The 20967-nt window shown below is 29.6% G+C and overlaps 4 protein-coding genes across 5 annotated transcripts; 2 read left to right on the top strand and 2 right to left on the bottom strand.

The window, feature by feature from the left end:
* Positions 1-494: 494 nt before the first annotated feature.
* On the bottom strand, positions 495-3818 carry LOC114123751 (alanine--tRNA ligase, cytoplasmic-like). Of its 2 annotated transcripts, none has more exons than XM_027986835.2 (2): positions 3610-3818; positions 495-3523 (listed from the first exon to the last, which is right to left on the bottom strand). In XM_027986835.2, exon 2 carries the CDS (start codon positions 3480-3482, stop codon positions 615-617), a length of 2868 nt encoding a protein of 955 aa, XP_027842636.2. In that variant the 5' UTR covers positions 3483-3523; positions 3610-3818; the 3' UTR covers positions 495-614. The 2 variants fall into 2 exon arrangements, with proteins under 2 accessions (XP_027842636.2, XP_027842628.2); XM_027986827.2 differs by having other exon boundaries at positions 3614-3817.
* Positions 3819-3978: 160 nt separating this feature from the next.
* LOC114123780 (protein Asterix) lies at positions 3979-6867 on the top strand. The gene is made up of 4 exons (XM_027986872.2): positions 3979-4187; positions 4658-4775; positions 4851-4948; positions 6647-6867. The coding sequence occupies exons 1-4, from the start codon at positions 4138-4140 to the stop codon at positions 6726-6728; spliced, it is 348 nt and encodes a 115-aa protein (XP_027842673.1). The 5' UTR covers positions 3979-4137; the 3' UTR covers positions 6729-6867.
* On the bottom strand, positions 6747-11528 carry LOC114123773 (histone-lysine N-methyltransferase eggless-like). The gene is made up of 5 exons (XM_027986858.2): positions 11156-11528; positions 10811-10992; positions 9082-10022; positions 7441-9011; positions 6747-7378 (listed from the first exon to the last, which is right to left on the bottom strand). Exons 2-5 carry the CDS (start codon positions 10982-10984, stop codon positions 6963-6965), a joined length of 3102 nt encoding a protein of 1033 aa, XP_027842659.2. The 5' UTR covers positions 10985-10992; positions 11156-11528; the 3' UTR covers positions 6747-6962.
* Positions 11529-16599: 5071 nt separating this feature from the next.
* LOC114123790 (DNA-directed RNA polymerase II subunit RPB3-like) lies at positions 16600-17708 on the top strand. Its single transcript, XM_027986883.2, has one exon. It carries the CDS (start codon positions 16763-16765, stop codon positions 17585-17587), a length of 825 nt encoding a protein of 274 aa, XP_027842684.2. The 5' UTR covers positions 16600-16762; the 3' UTR covers positions 17588-17708.
* Positions 17709-20967: the final 3259 nt, after the last annotated feature.

The following is a 20967-nucleotide window of genomic DNA, read 5'->3' as shown; positions in this document are numbered from 1 at the left end:
TTGTATATAATATTAGCTTTTTTTGTACTTTGATTGTTTATAGTAAAAATAAATTACTGTAATTGAAAATTGAAAGTAGGTAATGTTAATATTTCACTTGTGTAAATTCTAGTATTAATAATATAAACATTAAAGACATTGTGTTTTTAATGATATTTATAAAAATATGAAATATGTAATGAATGATGAAAACTTTACACATTTATACAATACATAAAATAAAAAAAAAATGCATACTACCACATTGGTGTTTGTATTATGTCCTATATGTATAGGTATTCAAGTAATGGAATACACCATTTAAAATTATAAAAATATTCAATATTATTTCTCTAATTTCTTGGTTGATAAAATACTTAATACACCACAATTAATTTTACTAATTATATGAATTATCATAATATATCATTTTATGCATGGAAATCCCCACAAATTGCATTAGTTAGTTAACACTAACACACACAAAGTCAAAATACAAAATAGGTACAAAAAACTATGAACATAATATATTATATTGATGTAACAATTACTCCAAAACAGTTCATATTTGCAAAATATAGTATAAATAAGTTAAAAATGACAAAATTATAAAATTAAAACATTAATAATATTATTTAGCTGATCGATAGAGAAGCAAATTGTTCTCCAACACTTATTAATTGTTCGACATTGGTTTCGTTACATCCAGACGCTTGAGCAGTGTCAGCCTTACCTCCTCCTTTACCATTAATACATGATGCTATTTTGGTCACCCATTTATTTGCCATGAGCCCTTTTTTGTTTAGCTCTTTAGAAACTACACATTGGCAATATATTCTTTTGCCTACTGTATCTTCAGATAATAACATTATTGATATATTAGGCATATCTGCCTTCAATAATTTCAATACTGCGTCCATTACTTTAGTATTGGAACCTACATCAAGCTTATAAATAAATACCGATTTGTCTGACTCTGAAGATATCTTTGTCTTTAATGATTTTGCTACTTCATTGGCTAAAGCAACTAGCTGTTTTCGCTCTTCTTCAGCAATACCTTTTTTTAAACCTGATAAAACACTTCTTAGCTCTTCTTTTACCCAATATGGTATTACAGACTTATTTATCTTATCTTGTATGTCAATAATAGCCTTGGATAAATTTGGATCAGTAGAAGTTAATTTCATCACTTCTTTCTTCAGTTCCTCACCTCTATTGTATGCTTTTGTTGCTTCTGGACCAGTAACAGCAACTATTCTTCGTATTCCCTTAGATATTGCTTCTTCAGAAAGTATGGTAAAACATTCCATGTGTCCAGTTTTATGCAAATGAGTGCCTCCACAAAATTCAACAGAAGTTTCTAATCCTGAATTTCCTTCTGGATCTGTTAGAAGTTTGTCTACACCAACTCCTACTGAAACTACTCGCACTGGATCCGGATAAGTTTCATCAAACATAGCACGTAAGCCTTTTATACGTTTGGCATCGTTTAATGGTGCAATTTTAGCATATACAGTATCATTCCGTTTAATTACATTGTTTGTTAGTTGTTCCACCTTAGCAACTTGATCCCCTGTTAAAGCAGCTTTATTGTTAAAATCAAAACGTAACTTGTCTGGGGCGACCAAAGATCCTTTTTGATTTGCATTATCACCCAAAACAACGCGTAAAGTATGATTTAAAGTGTGAGTAGCAGTATGATTATTCATTACAAAACGCCTTCTTTTTTCATCAATCTTTAACACAACTTTATCACCCACTTTTAAGCTACCACTTTCAAGAATTCCAACATGCAAAATATAGCCACCACGCAATTGAACATTATTAACATAAAACTCTGTGTATTCATCTTTGACCATAGATCCTTGGTCATAAATTTGACCACCCTGTTCAGCATAAAAACATGTTTTGTCCAGAATAATTCCACATTCTTGAAACGTATCTACTTCATTAACAAATTGACCTATCGTTCTAATACTCAATACTGTTGATGTACAAGTTTCAAAAGTATATTCTGCATCCGGATCATCAGATGTAGCTTTGTAATTATACTTTGGTGAGTCGTCAGTTGTCGATATACCTTTTGTCTGTAAATCTGCAAGAGCGTGAACGTCCAAGGAGATAATCTCTTTATCACCACCTACCTTGTTTTGACTAATAAGTTGCGCTTTTTTTTTTGCTTCTTCATATGCTTCCATGTCAATAGTAAATCCTTTTTCTTCAACCATTAAATATGTAAGGTCTACAGGGAAGCCATAAGTATCATACAGTTTCCAAGCAACTTCACCCGGTATAATTTTATCTGTCAATTTCAATATAGTTCTATTTAAAAGATTACGACCTCGCGATAAAGTTCTCAAAAATTGTTCTTCTTCTTCATTAATGATATCTATTATCTGTTGAGGGTCTTTGGTTATTTCTGGGAATGTATCTCCAAGTATATCAACAACAACATTTACTAGAGTTGCAAAGAATCCAGGTTTGCCATTTAATTTTTCTGTAGCATAACGGACAGCACGTCTAAGGATACGTCTCAACACATATCCACGACCAGTATTGTCAGGACTTCCTCCATCAGATAATGCGATTGTTAATGTTCGTGCATGGTCAGCGAGTACTCTATAAGCCATGTCTTTCTGATCAATGTCATCTGCACCTACTTTACCTTCATAAGGTGGAGCATTAGTACCATTTTGAATAGCTACAAATAAAGGTTGAAACAGATCAGTATCATAGTTTGAACGTTTATCTTGTATAACCGAAACGAGACGTTCAAATCCCATTCCACAATCAATATGTTTTTTAGGTAGATTATGTAGAATACCATCTTGATTGCGATTATATTGCATAAAAACAAGATTCCAAATTTCTAAGACATCTGGATCATCTTGATTAACTAAATCAGCAGCTAATCGGTTACCAATGCGATCATAATGTATTTCTGAACAAGGACCACAAGGTCCAGTTTCACCCATTTCCCAAAAATTGTCTTTCATATTACCAGGAATAATATGATTTTCAGCTAATCCTAATTTTAGCCAAATATTTTTACATTCTAAATCTGGTTCTAGACCAGATTTTTTATCACCACCGAAATATGTGACATACAATCGTTCGGGTGATAATTGAAATTCTTGGGTTAAAAATTCCCAAGCCCACTGGCATATCTCGGTTTTAAAGTAATCGCCGAACGACCAATTTCCAAGCATTTCAAAAAATGTATGATGATAAACATCCTTACCGACATCATCAAGATCATTGTGTTTTCCTCCTGCCCGAATACATTTTTGTGTATTAACAGTTCGTTTCCACTTGGCCATATCAGAGGATGGAGCAACAGTACCCAAGAATATGGGTTTGAATTGGTTCATTCCTGCGTTGGCAAACAACAACGTAGGGTCATCTACAGGTACTACAGACGAGGAATGTACATATTCATGACCTTTCTTGTCGATGAAGAATTTAATATACCGATCCCGGATCTCTTTGGCAGACAGAGCCATTGTAAAGCCACTATTAATGTGTTTGAACTCACGAAATCTATCTGCAAATACATTGCACATGTTTAAAAAATAGAAGTGCAGTAAAATGGCCAGTAAACACAAATTAATTCAAAACTAGTATACATACATACCTGCAGTGGACAGGAAAGCGAGAGTGACAACTATGGCGATGGATACTCAATCGATGGTAGACGACAAGTGAAGGTAAAGTGAAATCTCGTTCTGTGCCGAGTCCTGTACTCCTGTGCACTAAGCAGGGGCAAAGTATGTAGCAAGTAGCAACGTGTTCAAATATAATGAAAGTATAAAAATGAAACTGAAAAACATGCCATGATAAGACCGTACAAATTCTATGTTGATAACACGACTGGTGCGATAGTCGGTTTTTTAAGAAGTGTTTATCACTATAACTGGAAGAAAAATATTTGACCATATGTTTATTATTATCAATACACCGAACTCGTTGATAATATTATCATATCTGTGCCGAAGATGAAATAAAGATAAATATCAAATTATTTAAATTGCAGTTTTCATATTCTATTTTGCGGTTACAGCCTGCAAATTTCGAGATCGTAGATACTAGATACTAAAATTTCCGTTGACTGATTCATACAATTCCGAATTTTTAAATTTCTATAGATTTTCAATCAAAATGTATTCCAATCATTCGTCTGATCCCAGAAGACCGGACAAAGAGCACAGGTATAATTAATTATTTTATGATGAACCGTCTCGCGTCGAGTGAATTCTGTTGAAAAAAGAATATTTAAAAAATTGTAATATAATATACAAATTTTTGAAATATTTTTGGTGTTTGTGTTTCTTTTTTATACCTGACATAAAGCATTTGTATAAAATTCGATCTGTTCATGGGAGGGGTTGCCCAAGGTTTGACATGTTACACAACATATCTCCTTATTATTTTATCTCTATACAAATAGTTATTAGTTAAAGGGAGTCAAATCTATAAGGGTACATAGCTGAGACCTAGTTTATTAAGTGATGACCAACAATATATCTAGAGCCAAGAGGTCTTATTGATTACCAACAATCGTTACCAGATTCTTTGTATGACCATGACAATAACCAACAGTTCAATACATTTTCAACCAGACCATAGACATATAGAGATTAAAATGGATCTTGTACAATAATCTCATTAACAATTTCAGGTACAAACCAAAAGCTGTCAACAGTGATAATCAAGCTCTAACACCTGGTGAAGACTTGACATCTGACTATATGAATATTCTGGGAATGATTTTGAGTATGTGTGGATTATTGATGAAGGTATAATTTTGTCATTATAGTCTTTATAATATCTTTATATTTTATTTACCTACTTCTAAAAAAATATTTTTTTAGTTTAAATGGGCGGCATGGTGTGCTATGTTTTGTTCATGTATAAGCTTTGCAAATTCTAAAGCATCTGATGACAACAAACAAATCTTTAGCAGTTTCATGTATGTATTCATATATTTCATTATTGTATTTTATTTTTATTAGATAGGTATACACTTTTTGAGTAAAAATTACACTTATAAATTATTTTTACTTCAAAGATTTCTATACCAGCATGTGTTATATTCGTATTAAAAATTTACAACTCAGCAAATTGAAAATAGAGTAGAATTCACTTTAACACGTTGACTGCCACATGACCGCCGGCGGTCATCTGCAATTCTCAAGTTTTGTGAATTTGTGACCGCCGGCTTCCATAGTTCAACATTACTACCAAGCCATATGACCGCTGACGACCACATATGAATAAGATTTTACATTATTAACTTTTCTATGGCGCTACAATAATGCACTAAAATAAGGACCGTGGCGTAGCGGTAATCATTACAATTTTTCTGATTTACGTTTTTTTTCGCATTTTTTTTAAATTTTTATTTTTCTATTTTTTCAAATATTTGTGGAATACATTGAAAAATATGCTTGGCGTATAACAAATACCAATTGAATGACCGTCGGCGGCCATGTGGTAGTCAACGTGTTAATATTAAAGTAACAATAAATAATTATGTGTGCTCATTAGTAACATTTTAACACGTTATCCGTCATATTATGACCGCTGGCAGTCATCTTATAATTCTTAAATTGTATACGTTTGTAACCGTCAACGCCCATGGTTGATCATTACTACCACGCCACATAACAGCCAGCGACTATAAATAAATTTGGTTTCAGTGAAGTGGAAATCATTTACATTTTTTTAGTATAATGAATTTATAAAATAATAATTTTTTTTCAAATACATAGTATATATAAATTTGAAAACTGAAAAAATATACCTGATGTATAACAATAACCTATGTCCTATAGTATGACTATCAGCAATCATATGACAGTTAACGTGTTATAGAGGGGTTAGCTCAAATTTAAACTAAACAAAGATATGACTTTTGACTATTTGTTACTAATGGATAATAAAGGCATCATTGAAAAGTTTTCAAATATTTCTAATTTCAATATTGGTTTATTAATGATTTTAGCCATATTGCTATTGTAAAGATTACAATGGCACCATTAAAATAGCAAAATTAAAGGATAGGGTATCTTAATGATGCAAAAAAATTGTACTTTCGTAATTTATATATTTATTCTTTTTAATATATATTATTCTATCATCTCTATGTATATATATTATTTACGTACAATATACCATCCGAACATCCTAATTTACTACCTTCTCATTTATTCGTGTATACTCACAAATGCATACACATGAGGATTTCATTAAATAATAAACTTACTAAATACTAACCTAAATCCAACTGGAGGCTTACCAATCGTTAATTGATTCAATGGGTAAGAGATAAGATCGATATAATTATAATTTAATATTAATTAAAAATACACTCAATTATTGACTTAAAAGAATATTGTTATTGTTTGAAACATAAATATATTATAATGAACGTAGATTAAATCACTCATTACTCATTAAGATCATGATCATCGCTAAAGGTATACATGGGGCCAGTGTCGATGTAGAGATTTGGTGGTTATATATTATATGTATGTGTATACACTGAGATTTTGATGATGATACCACTTCCAGCAATTGTCTATAAATGGTGTACACGTTTTTTACCCATTTTAGTAATTCATTTAGAAAACAGTATAATGATCATTTATTTTTTCATTTTTTACAGGCTTTCCATGTCAGCAATTGTGATGTCCTATTTACAAAATGCACAACCAATGACACCACCATGGTCTACAGCATTTGGATAAGAATTTTACAAATAAAAATAAAATTAAAATATTTTCTTTATTATAGATTAATTATATAATACATTCATTGTTTTGTCAAAACTATAAAAATAAAAACATTGCCCGTTAAAATTATTTAAATAAAACTATATGGAAAATATCTAATTTATTATTTTATATAAACTACTTAAAAATGATATGATTATAAAAAAAAAATTATATTTTGTTTCAGACTTGACTCTTTTTGCTATAAAATTAAAGTAATCTCCCTCTACAGAACATTGCCTCACAATGACATTTCAAATTTTTTCCTGGAACACTTCCTATATCATAGCTATAATCCCAAGTTAGTTCTGTTCCAGCTTGTATGTAATGAAGTGCAAAAAATGATATCCATGGAAATCTCAAGTCATGTGTATCCACAAATACATTTTGGACAAATGTATTTGGACAACATGAATGATTTAAATAACGTCCAATGTTGCCCCGAGTTTTGGCATCCATGATATATACACTCTCGTTATTTCCAAAATATTCACGCATTGATTTTGAAGATACAGGGTTGTTTTTCAAATCATTTAGTTTAGATGGAACATGTACCTGTTTATCATCTTTTTTAGTTTTTGATTTTTTGCGTTTCCGTAACCTTAGTTGCATTTCAGTTCTTTTGCCTATACAATAAAACCATACATTATCAACAAATTATTATTAATTATTAATAAAAAAAACTTACCATCAGATGTACTAGGATATTGATCATCAGACGATTCGGATAGATTCTTCTCAGCATCATCCTCGCAGTCACTTATAGGTATATCACTTTCATAATCTTCTTTTATTTTTTCAACAACTTCAATATAATCTAACTCCGCTAAATATTCATCACCATAATTCACGCCACCTTCATTAGCATCAGTTTCAGTTAACAAACAACCAACATAAATACATATGAAACTTCCTTGAGGTATATCGTTTAAACATCGTACACCCCATCCTTTTTTCTCCGTCATGAATAATTGTAATTTTTGTGACAATGGGTTCTGTACAACACGATTTAAACAAGAACTAGAACATTTACATGTTTTATTGCACTCGTATATACCAGTTAAGACTCGTTCGGGTAATCTTCGATAACTGTAACCAATATTAGGGTCTTTGTATAGATTAGGTAAAATCTTTTGTCCATCGATAGTCATCTGCCAACAAGCACATTTCGATTTGTCTTGGCAGTTGTCAGTACAGTCACAACCACATAAGAAATCACTCTCTACATTTATGCTAACACCTGGCATTGGTTGTCTAGCAGTCATATAATCCATTTTTGGTGGTAATATACTGTTAAGTGTATTCACACATGGTATGCTTCTAAATTCTTTACCTTCAGATATATCTTTTAAAAATTGCACATGTTTTATAATTTTAAATTCTGAAAATGGATTGACCCAACTATTAAAATCGAATTGGTCAATAGTCATTTTGCTTTTGGTAACAATAAGATATTCCAGCATCTGTTTCATGTTTCGAATAGTAAGACCACACGGAGTTCTGTACAGGATATGTTTTTGACAGTTATTAAATAATGTCAGATATCTGACAAAACCAAAATGTAAAGGAATAGTCAACATGCTGATTTGTCGTGTTCTCTCATAGTTATATGCTGTCCATGCAATACATGAAGGATTACATTTGTGTTTAATATAAGTAATTGGATTGGGAACGCTTTTAGGCAATATAATATCAATAACCTTGGAGAAATTAGCCTTAATTTTAGTAAATTTATTATTAAAACTAGTTCCATCACCTGTAGTTCCATCCCCTTGTGTTGGTGTTTTGCTGGTACTTTTACGAGCTACATTACCATTATTTTTTGCTAAATTACGGCAAGGTTCTTCTTCAACACTTGTAAATTCTACAAATGGTTTATTTAAATAAGCGAGTCCAGATTGCCTTAATCGAATGCCTCTCTCAAACTTGGTTTGTTTTTCAAAAATATTATATAAACGTGAAGAACCACGATAAAGCCATTCACTGTGTTTGAATTCTGGAAAATATAATTTAACCAAAGATGCATCAACTTCAAGCACTTTTGCCATCTGCCACTGGTTTTGATATTCTGCTCGGACTGAATGTTGAATAGTCAACTTAACCATTTGACGTTCAGGATATTTTTCTAAATAACTTTTTATAAATTCTTTTGAATCCAGGTGTATATCATTCCATACTTGATTTGATTTGCGTGCAATTAAACGGATATCTTGATGTCGTCGATATTGAACATAACCAGCATCGAAAAAAATCAAATAACTAAAAAGCAAATAATTATTTTATATTAAAAACATTTTTTCATACTATGTTATTAAATAATTTATCTTACCGAAATACATTAAGCATTTTAGGTGGTTCAGCTATTATACCAGCATAAAATTCAACATTTTTAGAATTGGGATCTGTATATTTAGCAATTACTCTGCAACCCACAGGAAATCTCACTGGATTCAGTGTACAATAAGCAATTTCCTTTGTTGTCACTAACTTTTCATCGTTTTCAAATTTGATGTGTACATAATCACTGTTAATTAAACTTTTTATCTTACATGTATACCATGGTTGTAATAAAGTTAACTTCATTCCATATACAGTTTGTCCATCAACGATAGAAGGATATTCTAAAGACCCTTCCATAGGTACATGAGATGGTGTATGAAAAACAGTGCTATTAATAGCGATAACATCTTCTTTATCAGATTTATCTAATTTAAGTCTTTTAGCTTCTTGATTTGTAATGATTTCTTCATCAGGATACTGAACTTCTTCTTTAGGTGTTTCAAGGTTTTCATTTTCCTCTTCTAATTCCTCCTCCAAATCACTTATTTCTACAGGATCTAAGGATGTTATAACTGGTTGATATGGTTTATATAATTCTTCCCTTAATAATTTCATTTCATCTTCTAACTGAGAAGCAACTTGATCAATTGCATCTGCATCAGTCAAACATTTGGTTATTCCCCGAGTCATATAGTCATCACATAATTTAACTTGATGATCAAAGAGAAATTTGTTTTTATTAAAATAATGCGTGACTGCACTACCAATAGCATTTTTAACATCTTCATCAGCAGGTAAACCATCCCTAGAAGTACCAGGTCTTGGCTCATCGTCATCGTCATCATCATCGTCATCGCCTGATGAATCATCAATAAGTAAATATGAATCATAATTTGGAAAACTGGAATCCATAATACATTTTCCCTCCTTCCATTTTGATTCGAGATACTTATAATGTTTAAGACATTTGGTAAAACATGTGACGCAAACCTAAACAAACCAAAATTTTATCAAATTATTTATGTGTAACATTTAATTGGTAAACGGTCAAAAAGTCCAGTATGAAAAAAGTTGGACAAAAAGTCCGGATTCATTTTTTGATTGCCGGACAAAAAGTCCGAGTACATTTTTACTGTCAGATAAAAAGTCCGAAAATACAAAATAACAAAAATATTAAAAAATTATTTAAATATTATATTTAATATTATATACATTACGTTTGCCTATACAATAATAATAATAATAATAATTTGATACCTATATACAATACGTTTCCCTAAGAAATGATTGTCGATGTCATTATAATAATAATATTTAAACAAAAAGTTATACGTTTTAAAAAATCTAGTCTACATTTATAATAACAATAATAATTTATTCTACATTTCGTTTTCTTAAGCAATGACCGATTCTATTTAAGAATTCTGGTATTGTTAACTCGTTATTAACAAACATCGTTATTGTATAAGAAATAATAAGAAGTAATAAAATATAAAAAAAAATACAATAATATAATAAAAGTAGGTACAACAATTACATTTTTAAAATAAATATTAATTATATATGAACTGACTATATAATATAATATTACATTTATATAATACATATAGACATTATAGACAATTTTATATTTTCGGACTTTTTGTCCGACAGTAAAAATGTACTCGGACTTTTTGTCCGGCAATCAAAAAATGAATCCGGACTTTTTGTCCAACTTTTTTCATTCCGGACTTTTCGTCCGGGATTCCATTTAATTTACTATGAACAATATCAATTACCTCTCTGCCTGGCTTGTAATCAATATCATAGTAAGCACACGCTAGTTCCAATGCATCAATTAGAGTATCACCATACCTACATCGCCTGTTGATACATCTAAGTTGGCGTCTCTGTACCTCTAAATCTTCTTCACTAATTTTGTATGGTCCCAAACTTTTACTAGGTGAAGCCATGTTGTTTTCTAGTCAAAAAATATAATAAATCAAAAATGAATAAACAAATAAAGCATAATTATATGTTCTTATGGTATACTTTCTACAAAATGAAGATGCGCAAATTATATTAAAAATTAACCTCTGGGGTCATTCAATTCTGTGTTAGGTACTCAAATAGTAAATACATACCTATTTAGAATTTTCAAACGAAATCGTTACGGTTTACAGGACCGCCTTGTTGAACTTAAAACCGAACCAACGAGAGTATGCGAATATCAAACGCTAAAAAATGTCGTGGTTGGTTATCATCGTTTAAAAAATATCTTTATTATTTTTCGAGTAAAAACTAAAGATTTAAAGTTATATATCTGTAAAGTAGACTGTACTACAAAAGAATAATAATGTACCACCCATAAGTAGTATTACTCTATTACTCTATGGTACAAACACAAAATTATGATATTAGCCGAATATTGAATAAAAAAAGACAGTAGAACATGTAAATTCAAAATTGTGAACTTGTAAGACTGTTTAGTGTAGTTTAGTTTATAGTATTTTACCGAATTCTTGATAATAATATTGTTGTGGCTTTATCGATTGTTGATATTCAACAATCGATATTATCGACGTTTTAACAGAAAATAAAATGATAAAAAATACAGAAAATAAATAAATAGAATATTATATTATTATAATAATTATATCTATAAATATCGTGAATAATAAAGAATTTAATTAATATATTGTTATTTATACAGAATTTTAATTCATGAATGTTTAAAGCCTGAAATTATAACCACAGCCGTGATAGACATTGACACGTAGATAGTAATTGTTATCAAAAAAAAAAACAAAAAGTCACGATGTATGTTATTATATTATTATGTAGCGAGAGTGTAGTACTTGTACATGGTGGTTGTATCACAGAACAATGATTATACGTTAGTGGTCAAGTGCTGCATAAGGGCGTGACTTTGTTCCACGTAACGGTCTGCACGATCGATGGTAAAAGGAGGGAGGTCCGCTTAACCATCACGATTCACGAATGAAAAGGGAAAACTGGTCGCCGCTTTTATAGGCTCAATGTTGCTAAAGTCCCGATCTCGTTTTGAATAGAGTACAGTTATCTTCTGACGAAGAAAATAGGTAACCGAAAAAATACTACGTTTGCAACACTTACAACCGCTGTGGCGCTGTACAGTTGTAGCATGAACTAAGATATACCTAAATATATCATAGTTCATGGTTGTAGATGTCGAATTGTCGGGTGTAACTACCTCGCTTATTGAGTAAGTCCATATGTACAAATAGAGGTGGATGCTAAGTAAGTCATAGCCCCCCCCCCCAAAAAAAAAAAAAAAAAATATTCAGACAAAACTTATTGAGTTGTTTATTTGAGTTAAAATGAGTTGTATTGTTTGATGATTTTAAGAAATTTTTTTTCGACATTTGAACTTTTAACACTATATACAGTGTTTATTTCAAGGGGATAACACCCCCCCCCCCCCCCCCCCGGAGATAAATGTATATCCCCCCTGGATAAAAGGTCTGAAATAAACATTGACTATATAACTTAGTTCGCCAAAAATACCCGAAGTCAAATATTTGCCAATTTGACCCCTTATAGTAGGTACACATTTTTATTATAAATTATGTTAATAAGTGTTAATTAATATTTCTAGTCCTCTCTAATTCAAATAAATATGTAATAACATAGCTATTACAGCTTTATCGTAATATAATTATGATTAAAGAAAAACAAATATTTAACAAAAAATGTACCAACGAAATTGGTATGGTATAAATGTATAATATAATTATAGTAGGTACATTTATAAGTAACAATTATTATTTTAAAAATGAAACTCAATTTATAAAAATTAGACTAATGAAAATTACAGTTGAGAGCTAAATTATTAAGTTTTTTTAGACGATTTCGGGAAGCTCGTTGAAATGAAGCGTTTGGAGATATTCATTTCACATTTTCACCTTGAATATTATGACTGTTGTGATGTGTAGCTCCTGTAAGTTCCACTTCCACAAATTGAACATTTAAACAATGTTAAGTAAGAGTTCGAACACATGAAATAAAAGCGGTGGTCCTGTAGAGCTTACGAAATCACTTAAAAACTATCCTAAAAATAAAGTGTTATGAAAACAAGATCAAAAGCTACAAAATGTGTACTCGCGTTTTTTATAAATTTTTATAACAAAAATAACAAAAATCACAAAAATGCATGTTATAATATTGATACTAACTTATGAATCAATATTCAATACCGCATTCCTTACTGTAAAATAGTGTGAAAATGTTCATTATATAAATATAAGTATTATCTTAAATTAATTTTTATTGTTAATATAGGTAGTTAAATTCATATAATATAGGTACGTAAAACCGTAAAAGTTTTAGTTTCAAAGAGACTCATGTTTTTGAATTTTAACAAAATAATATAAACAGCATCATTATTCATAGTTTTTAACTTAAAAATGCATGTGTGTCTATTTTTAATATTTCTTTAGAAATATTTAATAATAATATTGTTGGTATTTAAATATATTTTTAAATATCCATCACAACGTTTAGTGTTGCAGGATAGCGGTCAGGCACTCAGGCGTGTTCAGCGTTCTCGAAGACGTATGTAGTACACATGTATCTACCTATCGTACATTTTAAAATAATTAAAATACAGCGATTATATCTAACTACTTTTTGAACATAAATATATTTAAACTGTGACAAGATCGTGAGACTTGGATTAGACCTTAGGTTGGTTAAATTTCAATTTTGTAAAAGCCTGACAGTTATTTCTAGATTTTGATCAAAATATAAATTTAACATTTGTGACTGGTATAATTCAATAAAATTTACAAATTTTAAGCATTTTTACGAGTTTAGTTGTGTATATCTAAGGTAGCAATGTAATATAATATTTCATTTAAAATGCGTCGACTACGGTCTAAGATATATTTCAGACAATCTTGAAGTTTTTACAAAATTAAGCTATGTCTTATGTGTATTTTTATCACAGTGGAAATTTTAAAACCTATTTTTTTTTTTAACAAACTAGAACCGATTTAATTTTTCGGTTATTCTTGTAAATATATTTCAGAATGACCTTCGATAAGATATTTAAATAATTTCCTTTATCAGTGCGCTTGAAAATGTTACTAGTAAAAAAAACATATACATTAATCTGTTCTTAGTGTAGGTATTCTGTAATCAGTGTAATCGAAACAACAAATACACAGTTTACATTTTTTCTAAGTAGAAAAGTACGGTTGTTTTATTATTAGACGGTCACTGTATATAATAATCGTTTAATCACCGACGTATTTTATTATTTCATAATAGAATTATAGTAAAACACAAAATATGTGAGCTATGCACTATGCATAAATTGGACAACTTTTTTACGAACCACACCAGTATTGGTTGTATAATATATATTTTGATAACAATTTGTCAAGTGTCAACACTACATAATTTTAGTGAATTATTAATTACCTATGCCAGTTGCTTTAAACACGAAGACACGATAATCTCATTTCTAGTATAAGTATGTTAATTGTATTGGTGTTGGGTAAACTAATATACATATATATTATATATTTATATGGATAAAAATTGGTTATGACATCAAATGTATGTAATATTATAAACAATATAAAGAAATTATTACTCCTAAAGCATTTATAGTATACACATGCAAACTACATTTGTCTCACGCATGAATATTTTTTTAATTTTAAACACTTATACCCGATTAAATATAATAATCATCACTTTTTTTTAAAATACATATACATGTATAATCTACTTTCGAGACTTAATAAATAACACATTAAAAATTAATAACGACTTGTTTTTTATCATAGCTAAGTTATTTAATTTATAAGATTTATTATATAATATAATATTGTTGTTATAAATAATAATATTTTGAAATGAAATATTTTAACAACTCAAATTCAAGATTAATAAATAATACAATGTATTGTATTATTATGTATATTTATATTTATGAATTCACTAAAAAATCTTTATAATTATACGAATAATAAATCTACGACTTTTCATATTTAATATTTATTAGTTATTATAACCTTGTATTATTATAAAACATAAGTGCTTCAATATAGTTAATAGGTTAATACTATAATTATGCTAATTTTAATGTATGAGGAATTAGATACATTTAACAGTCTGAGAATTACTTAAAATTGTAATGACCATGTATAGATCTATTTTTAATTTTTAATTGAAAAGCTTTTTTTTTATTAATAACTAATTTAAAAAAATAAACGCAATTGTTAAAACTGCTATACGCTACTATACGGTATGAACTAACAGACAATCCAAATCTCTTATAATATCAGTGCTAAATTTCGAAACCATTCCTGGAAATTCTCCTATAATTCACAGGCTAAAGAAAAAATGGTTTCATGACTTAAATATAGGTACATAATATTTTATTATAATTTATTGGAAGTGAACTTTGGTTATCCGTCATATTTTGGGCGTACTCGTTTTGTCACTGCATGAAATATTTTCATGTATTTTCGTATAAAAATATTAAAAATATGAACATTTTGAGCCTTCAACAGGTAGGCAGCGCTTCCGGTGGAAATCACAAGAGGTGTACATTTTTCAATCAATTTATAATCTAACCCATGGCTAAATAACTTTTTTTATTTAGCCATGATCTAACCTAAGTGTAGAGAGAGATATAAATTGCCGTTTTTCCGTCATTTTTTTTTTGTTTTTCTCGATTTTTTTGAAAACTGTTGGAAAATGTTAACTTTTTACCTCTATAATGCACCAAGGATATTCACTTTTACATCGGAAACCACCCCCATATTTTGAAATTGGAGCATTATTTCGACTAGTTATGCTGTACACAGACACAAAAAAAAAAAAAAAAACACACCATTGTAAAATCAATACATTCATCACTTCGTTCAGGATCTAAAAATATAAGTCGTAGATACTTGAAAATATACATAGGCACAAATTTTATTATTAGGGTTTGAACTTTGAAATTCAAATATTGAAAAAAATTCGTAAAAATCATGAATATTTGCATATTATTTTGTAGAACGGTACCCACTTCACCGCCCTTTTTTATTTTAAATATTATATATCAGTGAAGTAGCCAAGGAGGGGCTAAAGGGGCTATAGCCTCCTCCATTGGCTGTATTTTTATATTGTTTTGAAAAATGTAAATTTAAATATGGAAGTTGTCTTACAAATTTGACTAATATATTTCTTGTTATTAGTTTTATAATAGAATATTTGAATTAAAAATAGTATTATTAAAAGTTTTAATTAATTTTTGATGTTCAATAACTTAAGTTAAAAGTGTTTAGCCCTCCCCATAAAAAAATCCAAAATCCAAAATCAAATATATTTGATTATAATGCAAATAATATTAAATTAAATATTTTTGTTGTTGGTATCACTATAGAAATAGGATTAGTGGGATTTTTATTTATCTAAGTTGGCCACAATGAATAAAAAATTCTGTTATCACTAAATATGAATTTGGAAGAAATGACCCCACCTCGTGGTTTGCACCTTGAATACGGGTTTTGAAAAACATAACCTTAACATTTAGTTGGGTCATTGGTGCTTACTATATAACTTTGCCTCCAATGTATAACAATGATAACAATGTTTATGGCAGTTATGCGTTATTGATTTACTAAAATTACAAAGTATAAATTATAAATTATAATATATAGTTTATTTTGTTTTTAGTTTAGGTATTATATTATAAAAAAAAAACAATAATAATGCCGTATGCTAATCAACCTTCCGTGCATATTTCTGAACTGACTACTGACTCAATTAAATTTCAAATTGAAGACACTGATCTTAGCGTTGCGAATAGCTTACGTAGAGTTTTCATCGCCGAAACGCCGACAATAGCCATCGATTGGGTTCAGCTGGATTCTAATTCTACAGTGTTAAGTGACGAGTTTATAGCATCTCGTATTGGTCTCATACCATTGACATCTGATGTAATGGTCGACCGCCTACAGTACTCCAGAGATTGCACATGCTCAGACTTCTGTCAAGACTGCAGTGTTGAGTTCAACTTGAATGTCAAATGTTCAGAAGAGATGACAAAACTTGTAACTACTGCGGATTTGGTAAGCAATAATCCACATGTAGTACCCGTTACTTCGAAGAACCAAGATAGTGATATTAATGAATACGGAGAAAAAGAAGATAATATACTTATTGTCAAATTGCGTAAAGGACAAGAATTAAGAATTAGAGCATTTGCTAAAAAAGGATTTGGCAAGGAGCATGCTAAATGGAATCCAACTACTGGTGTAAGCTTTGAATATGATCCAGACAACACATTACGACACACATTATTCCCTAAGCCAGATGAATGGCCAAAAAGTGAATATTCAGAACTCAATGAAGATCAGTATGAAGGAGAATACAACTGGAGGGCAAAACCATATAAGTTTTTCTTCAATGTAGAAAGCTGTGGATCATTAAAGCCTGAAAATATTGTTCTTATGGGAGTTGCTGCTCTCAAAAACAAACTGTCAAACCTTCAAACACAATTCACACAAGAAATGGATGCACTCGCTATAAATTAATAAGTATAAACTTAATCAGTTCTAGTGTTTACTACACTCAAAAAAAATCTTGAATTGTAATACTTATATTTTTAAAGTAATATTAATTAAAATTTAAAATAAATAATGATTTATATTATTATTTTAAAGCATTTTATTATTTTCTGTTTCTCTCATGTATAATAGTTTTTTTTAATATACTATAGTAAAATAAAAGACAATGTCTATTAAGATGTAGCCATATAAATATTTTTATATTTCCTAACAGCAGAGTTTAAATAGTTACTACATAATATTTAATTGAGGTAAGGTAAAATGGGCAATAAGTTTTTAAATACCTATAAAGGTTGCATAAAAAAATAAATGTCAAATACCCTCTTTAAAAATTAATCATTAAATTTAAAACTAAAAGCTTATAATATTAAATTTTCAATCTTGAAAGACTCCTCCCCGCTTAAAAAAAAAATAATGCAATAACACAATATCAAATTTATTAAACCTCTTTGAATACTAAATAATATGTCATAATATAAATCTTGTTGATTGATTTGTGTCACTTTATTTATTTATTTATCCTGATAGTTAACTATACTAATGGTTTAATACCCATTTAGCTTATAGAAGCACATATTTTGTTTCTAAAGTTTACACTTTAGCCTCCCATTTTTCTTCATTCCTAGATCTGCGGATCTGCCATTGTTCATAGTTTGTATATAACTAGTGAAGCATGTCAGTATTAATTGTCAGTACCTATATCTTAGATCATATACATATGATCCAGTGGCGTATCCATAGGGATGGTTTTGGGGGTTCAAAACACTCCCTTGGCTTTTTTTTAATGTTATTTTTAAATGGGGTGTTTAAAACAATACATACCAAATGAAGCAGATGATTTATTAATCATTTATTTTATTTATTTATTTTGAGGCTTATTATGTAAATGGCGCTTACTAACGAATTTGGAATGCAGCTGGAGTTAATGTTAATATCTATGTTTCCACCTAATGCTTGAAATGTTCATGATACAACCCTTCATGGTAGGCACAGGACAAACAATCCTACTGAAGGATGGAACAATCATTTTGCACATTTAGTCAATCAAAAACATCCAACATAGCAAAGTTGGCTTTAAATGATGTTGGTGAGCCATTCAACAAAAGAAAAAAACTAGGATTGACCTTGACCCAAACTACTGAAAAAAGATTGAAAGAACTATGTACACGAACCAAAAATGATGAAATAAATGTTGAAGACTTCCTCAAAGCAATTGTTCATAACATCAGAAAGTGCAGTAATGACTCGGTAATATTATATATAAAAACAATTTTTTATAAAATGACAACTTCTAAAATAATATACAATATTAATTTTATTTCTATTGTATAATTATTAATTTATAAAATATTATATTATATTAGCATATGACATATTTACAAAATAATTAAAACTATTAATATTTTTTTATACATTTTTTATTGTATTTTTAAGGTAAAGACTGCAGTTTTTATAAAATAACAATTTTTAACATATCTAATATACCTACAATAATTATTTTATTTATAACTTATAACTTATTACATTTATCAAATTCCCGATATAATGCTGCTCCCCAGTATATTTTTTTCCGCAATTCCATACAGACAGTACCCCTACTAATACTTAAAGTTTAATGAATTTTATCTAAGTTTTTATTGTATGATTATCTGAAACAAAATAAAAAAAACCGGCATAAATAAATTTATTTAAGAATGCTCTTCAAAATTGAAATAATAAATGTTTGAATTTTCTTCCGTAATAGTCTGAGCGCACGGCAGTGCGCCAGGCCAAGTTCAAGCAATAACAGTGTATCTTTACACGAACCAATTCGCCCAGTTTTTCTAACCTATATATCTCTGTTTCCTCTCAAGATAAACTTTTGAAATTTAAAACACGTGTTAATTTTAAGTAGCTTAGGATGCTGAAAGAATATGAGCCCTTAATACTGTGCCATTTCAAAATGGGAGGATGTCAAAATGTGTGATATTGTTACTGACTCGCTCGCTTATCATCAAAATTATAAGAAACTTCTTGTATAGGTAGAAACTTAAAATTTGGCATAAAGGTAGGTTTTACAGTGTAACTAAAGGGAAAAATCTGAAAATTGATTTTTTTTCAAAATTAATGCCGCTTTAGAAAATGTATTTCTAAACGTGTGAAGTGACGCTTGTCAAGCATAAACGTTTTCTTTCAAATATTTCGTTATAATATCAATATAGTAATAATTTTTTATAGTTGACTTATATATAAATTTATAAAACATTATAATGTTAAATTTGTGGGCCCGATCTCATGTTGGAATTCCAGTAAATGAAAAAGTAGACGAAATGTCGAATGTAGCAGCCATAGGTTCTACAACTAACATCACTTACAAAATAAGCAAATTACCTACCGTCGATTTAATAAATGAAGCTAGTAAACAAATTTTAAAAACATGGCAAAACCAATGGAACTCCATCTCACCTAACAACAATAAGTTAAGAAATATAAAAAAAACAATTTCCAAATATAGCCACTCCCAAACTACTCAGGCAGGACAGAACAAACAGCCATTAACAGAACCAGAATAGGTCATTCTCATCTAACACACTTATACCTCATCATCAAGGAACTTAAGCCTTTGTGTGACCTATGCAAAGTTCTAATTACAGTCAAACACATCATCATCGACTGCCCCAAATACTCCTCTGCACGCCACCTTCTCAATAATCCACCATCAGCGGAAGAAGCCCTCAATCAATACAACACTCACAAAATTTTCAAATTTTTCAAACTCATAGATTTAGATAAAAATTTGTAAATTACATCATAATATGTAACCACCTTCCTCAATAGGCTAATAACCTTTGTAATTGAAGCCTTATTTTGTAAAAAAAATAAAAAATATATATATTTAATTTATTTTATTCAAATACAGAATATTTTAATAATATTCGTCGGTTTACGGACGAAAATTTACGTGATAACGTCGAAAACATTGATGAAACTTGTATGCTTTTATGAATTGAATAGAATTATTATCACTGAATTATTATTATTTTGTATAATACAATGTTTGTTCTTTGATAATACTAAGAAAGAGTAACCAAAATAGCCACGACCATATCGTAATCGCAAAAAAAAACACTTCGTCCACGATGTTGAAGCCCGCAAAAATAAATGATGTCTCCAACAAAAACTAAACGGTGAAAAAAGGCCAAGTTCTAAACTGCTTCCTCTCAAAAAAGTTGGCCCTATCAAAGTAGTGAAATCTACATTGTGGCCAAGTCTGCTATTTTTTAATTCATAACCTCACTGCACTCCTACATTAAAGAGCAACACTCCTCTTTGATTTGCATTGTTTTACACATGGCCAGTTTATGAAT

The sequence above is a fragment of the Aphis gossypii genome, chromosome 1 (genome assembly GCF_020184175.1).
Source record: "Aphis gossypii isolate Hap1 chromosome 1, ASM2018417v2, whole genome shotgun sequence".
NCBI classification, from domain to species: Eukaryota; Metazoa; Arthropoda; class Insecta; order Hemiptera; family Aphididae; genus Aphis; species Aphis gossypii.
The sequence above is the reverse complement of the archived record's forward strand: the minus strand, read 5'-3'. Positions and strand labels throughout refer to the sequence as shown.